The 9,710-nt window shown below is 36.6% G+C and overlaps 1 protein-coding gene across 1 annotated transcript in view; it reads left to right on the forward strand.

Annotated features, from left to right (window-relative positions):
• Positions 1-9,710, forward strand: part of LOC110029423 — a 56,631-nt gene that overhangs the window by 42,957 nt on the left and 3,964 nt on the right. Inside the window, exon 15 of the mRNA XM_020731707.1 lies at positions 1,012-1,155. Coding sequence (XP_020587366.1) covers positions 1,012-1,155 — 144 coding nt within the window. The remainder of the gene's footprint in view (positions 1-1,011; positions 1,156-9,710) is intronic.

A 9,710-nucleotide genomic window follows, 5' to 3' on the forward strand; every position in this document is an offset into this window, starting at 1 on the left:
GTTGTAATTGCATTAAGACCCAAGAGGGCTGTGTAATTCTTCAACAAAGTGGACCACATTCAGATTCCATGGATGGTTAAGTTCGTGGGAGTTGAATGCAAATAAATAGAGAAATATACTTTGATGGGCGTAGAATTGGAGATAGAGATGTTAGCCCTCAGGCGAGGGGAACGTGGGAGCTCCGAAGTGAGAGCCGGTATCCTCCCAGCCTAGCCACAGATTCAGTAAACAAGCATAGGATTAGTCAATGTTCTTTATGCCTGGATCAAAGGGTAAATAATAAGATTGCTCATATTTGACACATACAATATTTAATGCATCTCATTCCTTTACATTATCTAATTCATTACATAAAAATAGTAGTTTTAAGTATCTCAAAATTCTCCAAACCAATTCATCCAAAAAGTGTTATCTTTAAAATTAATATTTGCATTTAGTTATAGTTACTATCTTTACATTTAACACTTGCATTTATGAGTAGTTGCTAGATAAAATATTATTTTAATCGACATTCCAAACTAATGACTGATTGTAGTATACTAGAATTTGACTAAGGACCTCTTACCTCGCTTTCCTGTGGGATCGATAAAAGGGATTCCACTAGAGCCCTGTATTACTTGAGCGATACGTATACTTGCGTTTGAAATTGTGACTTTACAAAATCATTATAAATATATAAATCTGGGTTCATAAATTATTGCATATTAAAAGTCGCATCAAGTTTTTTGCACCGTTGCCGGTGATTTAAATCTTCTAGTTGTGATGTCAAATTCTTGTATTTTTAGGTATATAAAAAAGTCGCTGTCAAGTTTTTGGTGCCGTTGCCGGAGATTTAAATCTTCTAGTAGTGATGCCAAATTCTTATATTTTTAGGTATATAAAAAAGTCGCTGTCAACTACATTATGCGATGGAGAAATTTGAGCATGAAGTGTGAGCCACAACTCCAGGAGTAGCACACAGTCAAAATCCTTCTAAAGAGCATCCATAGTCCAGTGGATTTCTTATTCTAGGGATTTACCATCAAGACATTCGAGAAGCTGGTTAGCAAAGTTGGGAATCTTCAAGAAGAAGCTAAGCAACTTGGGTTTTTTGAGAAAACTGTAAAGCTAGAGTCATTGAAGACATCTGAGAAGAAATCTGGGACAGTGGCAGTGGTTAATAGGGGAAAGCGACCGTTGCAGATACAAGTCGAACAGTCTCGACAGATCTACCAACGTCTTCAGCAGAATGGTCAACAGTCTTTTCAACAGAGGTCCTATCAAACAGATGGTGGGAAACCCCTGAACATAAAAAATTATTTGAACAAAATGTATCCTTTCAAGGATGGGGCAGTTGAACATATGTTCTAGAATTTAATAAAGAAACGTGAGTTCAAGCTCCCTGAATCGAAGAAATCAGACGAAGTTGATGAAAAAGATCATCTGAGGTACTGCCCATATCACAGGCTGATCGAACACACCATAAAAAATTGTTTCACTTTTAAAGATTGGCTTGAGGAGAACTTCAATAATGGAAGCATAAGGATCCTGGAAGAATTTTTGAAAAGAACCTGAAAAAGGTTCTATCAATATGATTTCGGTTGAGCCTAGTGTTCCATTTGACTCCGATGCAGCTGACAAATGATATATTGTATCTTGATCACTATTGTACTACTTTTGTTGTCGAAAGAGATGTTAGTGACATCAATGTTTGTCTGTCCCTTCCCTCCCACCGCAATAAAAGAAAGAACTTGTTTTTCAAAACTGTTTAATGTGTGGAAAACACAGTTAACAAAATATTTAAAGTTCGTTAACAGGTTAATCGAGAAAGGAGTAATCCAAGATAAAAAATTCCAGCATTGTGATAGAAGTTATGATTTCAGGGGAAAATTAAATTAATACCATAATAACTGGGTCTTTCACTTTAAAGACTTCGGACTGAGTCCTAAGTAAAATTCAGAATAAAGTTGTGTGATTGAAATATGAGTAATCGACTAAGGATATCACAAGTCTTTTGATTTTCTGCCAAGTGACTGGGTCCTGACTTTCAAACGAGCTATAATATCCCAGAAATTGTCTTAAGAAATATTTGAGCATTATTGAGCAGGGGAGTTTGGACATTCAAAATCTTTAAAAGATATATATGCTTTAGCAAATATAGTAATTCTCAGAAAACAAAAGGAGCAAAAAAAAATGATTAAAAAAAGATTTATGTGAAAATCGCCCTGAAAATAAAAAAAAGATTTTGAGGTGGGTGCAAAATAAAAAAAAAATGGTGGCTGAGCTTAGAAATTCAAAAATATTTAAATGTACTCTGTCAGATATATTAATTCTCAGCAAAAGAAAAAGGAATAGCAAATCAAAGAGGAAAGATAAATTATGTGAAAATCTCCTTGAGAAGAAGCTTGAGGTAGACATATATTAAAAAATTGGTGTTTGAATCCTCTAATAAATAAGACTTGAAATATTTTCTTAAGGAAATTCGTCCGATATTATATTCAAAAAAAAGTTCAACGATCTTGGGTCTTTTGGTCGGTTATTAATTGACTTAAAGATATCTTTGAAAGATAAAAAATATTCTAATCACATGTGTAAATATTATGAGATATGCTTAGGCCCAGAAAGAAAGAATTAAAGTAAATGGCTATGTTATTAGCAAATTAATGGAAATTCTACCTTGAAGTCATATCTTTCAGTGCCCAGAAGTCATATCTTTCAGTGCCCAGAAGACTTAACCCTGACAACAATTGACGAACGTCAAAATGATTCCTCAGAACAATGTGGACAATCTTTACACAAATCGGTGATACTACAACGATGGTATAAGGTTGCAGCCTCTCGAGCTGTGACGCTCTTAAAAGTAGCACATCTTTATGTGTATTTGAAAGAATATAATTTTGATAGTACCTTAAAGAATGTGTTATTTTTACACATGTCTCCAGTCAATGGATAGTGCCTCGAGAAGTACTATGCATTCTGATGTTTTAAAGACAAAACTGTCCTTAGAAACATAGATGCAACACCTATCTAAAACTGGGTCCAAATTATAAAACAGATGCAACAAAATAAAATTCAAGGTCAAATAAATCTCAACATCAAAATGAAATGAAACACAACACCGAACCAAATAAACAAAACAATAAAAATCAAAATTTTGAACATCACTTCAAATTTCGACTTGATCAACTTGAGCCTTCTCGGCTTGTCACTAGTGTCATTTCTCTTGGTCCGAAGTTTCCTCCCACAGGAAATCTGGGTCCTATTGCTCGTGTGAATGGCGCTTAGCTGGTTCTTCGGAACCACATCTCTTATCGCATGGACATTTTCTTCGATCGCCTCTTGGGATTGATTTAAGTCTTCGACATTCTTTCCCAATGTGACTGACTTTTTCTTGGGATTTGACATAAGTTCCTTGATGTTTGGCATTTCTTAACTAGATTTAGTTCGGATGTAATGTCCCCGGCAGTTGTCCGAGCTAGTATAGTTTTTCCGCACTTCTTAGACTTCTACTGACATTCTCCACAATGCATAAATTTTCACAAATTTCACATAAAATTTCACAAAATTCAATATCAACACCGCAAATCTCTGCACAGACATCTCAACAAAATTCTGCACTGCATAAATTTCTACATACATTTTTCACAACTCTCATAAATTCCACAAGTTCCACAAGAATTTCACAAACTTCCCACAAATTTTTCACAAATTTCAAATTTCAAATTCTCCGAGGACCGGTGTGAGGCCTCTTTCAATGGATATTATGACTTCCGATTCCTTCAAATTTCATTCAAATTTCAAATTCCCGATGATTGGTGTGAGACCCCCTTCAATTGATGTTAATGCTTCCAATTCCTTCAAATTCTAATTCCTTCAAATTTCAAATTCTCAAGGATTGGTGTGAGTCCCCCTATACGGATGTTAAGGCTTCCGATTTCTTTAAATTTCAAATCCCCGAGGATCGGTGTGAGACCCCCTATACGGATGTTAAGGCTTCTGATTCCTTCAAATTTCAATTCAATGTGGTCTTTAAAATCAAATGCCTGAGGATCAATGTGAGGCCCCTTAAACGGACGTTAAGACGATTCTTTCAGATTTCAAATCCCCGATGATCGGTGTGAGGCCCCCTATACGGATGTTAAGACTTCTGATTCCTTCAAATTTCAAATTCTCAAGGATCGGTGTGAGTCCCCCTGTACGGATGTTAAGACTTTCGATTCCTTCAAATTCCGATTTTTTCAAATTTTAAATTCCCGATGATCGGTGTGAGTCCCCCTATACGGATGTTAAGACTTCCGATTTCTTCAAATTCCAAATCTCTGAGGATCGGTGCAAGGATTTCGATTCTTTTCACATATTTTCTACATCATATCCCTAAATTTTCTGCATGCATGATATTTTCTAAATTTTGATGTAAATCCCGTGTTGGTAGCACCGTACTTCCTTTCTCAAATTGATCTTCTCACTCAACTAAATTGAAATCCCATCTATATCCTAATAGTTATTTTTTTTCGATCCTTATTTTTCTTAAGAAGATTTACTTTCATACCACAAATGTGTTTTATCTTTTTATTTTTTTAATATATGCTTTAATAATTTCAAAAAATAATTTAATTTATTAAAATTTAGTTTAGTTTTGAGAAAATATTTTTAATTTTGAAAAATGAGACCAAACAGATCTCATAAATTTAATGATTTAAATAATCAAGCACAGTGTTACAAGTAATACTTCATCTTAGTAGATGAAAATATCACTTGATAATAAACTCAACTATTGAAACTATGAAATTTAGGATATTTATTTGGTCTGAAATTTCCAACAAATCGTTCACCTATCTAGCCCGAAAATCAGGTAGGGTTTAGATTATCTAGATTACTAATTCTTCTATAAACACAAACTCTTATAGTTAATTATATCTTAAGCAACCAAAATCACTTAAGAAAACTCTCGATTAAGATTGAGTTTTGTTTTCAAGAATTTAAAGTTTAGTTTTCATGATTGATTATAGGAGAATTAAATGAGAAATGCTCAATACAACAACAACCACAACAATACCTTTATCCCACTAAGTGGGGTCGGATACATGAATCTTTTTTCTCCATTGTGTCCTATTTAGTGTCATATTTATTCTATTTAGTGTCATATTTTCATTTAATTCTAATAAATTAAGATCTTTTTTTATACAATATGCTCAAGTCATCCTGGGTCTATCCAAAGAGAAATGCTCAATGTGAAATAATTATTTCTGGAATCCAAAGGAATGAAAAGTTTGAGGTGCTAAGGAAACTGAGGAGACCTCAGTGACATCTCAATTATCTTATGGTTTGACTTTATATCTTTGAAAGAGAAATTAAATAATATTTTAATCTTACAATTTATTTAGAAATTTAGGACTTATATCCCATGATATAAGATAGTGAGAAAGCCTAGGAATGTGAGGATTTATGTCGTATTAAACTAACAATCTCAGAATCCTAAAACTAAAGTGATGTTCACCGAAGAAAGTGAAACATCGAAACCTAGTCTAAAGAAAGACATAACACAAATTATTATCTACTCGTCCTAAACATTAAGTTCTGCGAAGCAATCCGCCTAAATTAAACATTTCTAACGAGCAAACCACAAAAGTATTTACTCCTATAATGTCTATAGGTGAGTGCCTCATGACGTTTCAGGAAGGAAGACAACTAACAAATTGGTGAGTTGCGTGTCATTACCCGAAGTAACTAATGTATCATCCATTAGGTTCTTGAGCTTAAGCAGGTCTCCATTCTTCTTCTTCCTCCTCAATGTGTAAATTTGGCATTCCTCATCTGAAGGCTGGCTCATCTGATCAGTGTGTTGGTCAACAGATTGTCGGGCATGTATAAGCTGTGAGTCCCTTGCGTCTGACTAACCATAATAACTTGCTCATTTGGATGAGGTTGTAGAACCGCAGTAGAAAGATTCCCGACCTTTGTACTACAGTAGGTTCTAGTATATGTGAAGTATGAATTCTCTCTGCACTGGATACTTCCTAAAGATGAGGAGCTGAAAAGTTCTCCTGATTATCGGTTCGAACATTATCCTTTATAGGTAATGATCCTTTAGTATTGTTTTCAATAAGGTTTGAAGGTGTATGTTGCCCAGTAGAGCCATCCAACACCACATCAATCGCAGAAACATAAACAATATTGTCAAGGGGGTCCCCAGGAGCAATTAAATAAGCACCAACACCTGTCTTGTGGTAATTTTCTCCATAGGTAGAGCAGATGTATCCAAAGTAGTGGGGTTAGACTCATCCTTATGCACTTGAGTTTTAGATTTCAAGTTAGGGTGGAGCCTATGACATTTGTCAAGGGTATGCTTGTCGGCGATAAAAAGTTGGGGTGTGGTGAGTCGGTCGCTGGAATCGAAATCTCGTCGCCCGCTTCGGAAGGACGTTTTAATTTACATATAGATTTAAGTTTAGAAAAATATGAAATCAAACTGACCCCATAATTTTCACAGTTTAAATGAAAGTGCACTCTACCTCAAACTCTGTATCTATCCCGAGGGATAAACACAAAACTTGAGGATAAGACTCGATCAAATAAACTAAGAAATATATGACGTTCGTTTGGTCTGCGAAACTGTTTTATTTGCCGTTAAATTCCCCTATTTATATGAAAAATTAAATAGAATTATTTTAGGCTGAGTTCGGAAAAACTTCCTATAAGGGCAAACCCCTATAGTTAACTACATCTTAAATGACCGAAGTCACTTAAGAATATTCTCGATAAAAATCAGGAAAAATTATCTTCAAGGACTTCAAAAGGATGAAACTTTTCAACGAAATCGGACAAAGAGGTGTGAAAGGGGAATGACTCAAATTTGGAACATTTATTACAGAATCCAAAGGAAGAAGAACTAGGGGATGCCACAGATCTAGAGGAGATCCTCAGTGACTTCCCAGTCTACCCTATGGTTTGACTTCAGTTTCGATGAGAAATAGTGTTTTATCCTGTCAATTTTATCTATTTAGGTCTTACATTCGTGTGAAACGATCACACAGATAGCCTGAAAGATGTGAGGATTTATGTCGTAACGAACTACAACCTCAGAATCCTAAAACGAGTTAGGGCTTAGATCATACAGCAGAGTTATACAAATGCCTAAAGAACAGACTGAAGATTTATGTTGCGCTAAACGAAACCTCGAAATCCTATGAATTGTTATTTTAATTTCTAGGAAAGGAATAGTTTAGCTGGGGAAGACATGTTCTGCCGTTGAAGATGACCGTGCTCCCCACAACACTAGCTCTAAGCTCCTTGTCGTGACGAGTTAAAATTTTCTAGGGTGTCAGGTTGTGATGTCAAATCCAGCGGTCTGTGAACAAACTCGAAATCTTATGGATTGTTGTTTTAATTTCTAGGAAAGGAATGGTTTGGCTGGGGAAGACATGTTCTGCTGTTGAAGATGGTCGTGCTGCCCACTGCGCTAGCTCCAATTTCCTTGTCGTGACGAGTTTAAGTTTTATAGGGTGTCAAGTTATAATGTCAAATTCAGCGGCCCTATGATTGTAGTTCTTCAGATATTTTATAGGGAACATGTTGAAGTTGTAGAGTGTATAGCATAACAGTAGAATATATAGCACAAGACAAGCAGTAGAATATGCAGTAGAAAAAACAATACAACATGCGGGGTAAAGGAGAAGTAAAAAAAAATACAGCAGGTACGTGATTTGCAAGAAAGTAACATGCTTTAAACATAAAACAAACCTGTATACCTGAGAGGTCCGCTATTCCTTAGGTGTAATTGATGCAACAGGTACACACAACAAAACTTGAGGAAACAGACTGAAATTCTTTATATAAACGAAAATAAAGAAACATCGTCCAGAAATCTCGAGAAAGATCGTCAAAAGACTCACGACAAGAACTCACGATAAGAGAAATGTGAGGAAATTGACGAATCGACAAAACAATTAAAATCGTAGAAAATACGAGAAAATCTCGAAAAGTGACCATAAGTGTTTTGTTCAAAAATTCCAAGAAAAAACATATGAAAAAGTCCGAAAAGAAGAGGACCGCATGCACTCGGGTCGGGGCTAGGCTCAACTATATATTAGTACTCGAGGGTCGTCGAAGGCTACTCGGTCACCCGGATGTATAAAGCCCACCACTTAACTAGAAGGATGTCCTATCAAACCTAACTCAGGAGGGTACTCCTTAGCCTAAACAGGTGATCAACAGGTGGACAACCGATGTTTAAAATGTATTTAAAATTTATATTTTTAACATGCACATAAGTTTCAAACATGCAAAAAGTGGGCTGTATAAATTTTGTTTGTAGCGAAAAATATAACTTTGTTTGAAAAATGTATTTTGTTTTAGAAAAAGGTGCACCTGTTCTTATCAAATTTATTTTTTATCAATTTTGAAAAGTAGTTGTCCACGAGTCGATCGCGCTGTCGGGCGTAGGGCCACCAACACCCTCAACAACCTATGAAAGATCGAGTCAACTCCCGTTAGTCTTGTGTCGGTGAATGATATTGTCATCCTACAGCTCACCGGGTTCCTGAATCGGATCCTGATGGGTTCCTGAATCAGATCCCGATGGATCCTGAGTCCTGGTGTTATAGGATGAGATATTATTCTGCTCTACCACCGGCGTGCCTTTGTCATCTACCACCCTAAGCCTCAAAACAAAATCGACATACTTGCGACCTTGCTTGATGGTTTCACGTATAGCAAAAGACTATACGTGGACACTTATGTATCAGACATAAGCATAAAAAACCAAACCAAGGAAAAAAAGAACAAAGGTGGGGTGAGAGAGAGGAGGGAACAATCCACCTAAAACACTGAAAAAATGGAGGATGAATCGACACTCAAAACTCGTAACGAAAAGACCTGAGAAGGTAGGACCCAAGGTCCTTGAATCAATCCAGAAGAATCTCATTTTCTCGCTATGTTAGAATTGGATCAATCCAAGGAGGGTGTCCTTTCCAAATCCTGTTTCACACGAGTCGAGTCGAAACGAGCCCGAACCGACACGACGATCACCCACAAATGACCTCCCCTACTTCGGTGTCAATCCTCCAAAAATATCTTCCATGGGAAGACTACCATCAGCATCTCCAAACTTATGCCAAAATTAAGATTTTTCAACTCCCAAATTACTCAATAGCTTCATGTATCAAATAAACATAGAACCTTCCAATAAAGCCGCATAAATGCGAAATATGCTCAATTCATTTTGAATCACCACACTCTATAGATAATGCATATACATGTATTTTTGGATGACAAACTTGATTCATCAATAACATTAAAGTCATTCAAGCCCAACAAGGAGGACCAAATCAAATTGAACACCCTCAATAGGTCTCACGGGTAGGAGTAGGAAACCATCCGACAACTCTCGAATAAGGACGACACAAAACACAAGCCAGGCCCTCAGGCAAGGGCTTAAAAATGAGTCAAACCGAGCTCCTCAACTAAGGCCAAAAACTACAGCCAGCAAATGGCCGAAACCGAGTCCAGCACAAGCCAAAACCGAGCCCAACAGGGGCCAAAGCCAAACCAAATGACCTACCAACCAGCTCATGGGTAGGACTAAGAACAAACCAAATCAAGCCCCCAAGCTACCTCTCGGGTAGGAGCAGAACAAGACAAAACCGAGCACCAAATAGGGGTTAAAGCGAATAAAACTGAACCCTCCCATAGCTCTTGAGCAGGGGCAGGAACAAACACCCAAAACAGGCTCT

Source organism: Phalaenopsis equestris, unplaced genomic scaffold, assembly GCF_001263595.1.
Source record: "Phalaenopsis equestris unplaced genomic scaffold, ASM126359v1 Scaffold000572, whole genome shotgun sequence".
Taxonomy (NCBI): Eukaryota; Viridiplantae; Streptophyta; class Magnoliopsida; order Asparagales; family Orchidaceae; genus Phalaenopsis; species Phalaenopsis equestris.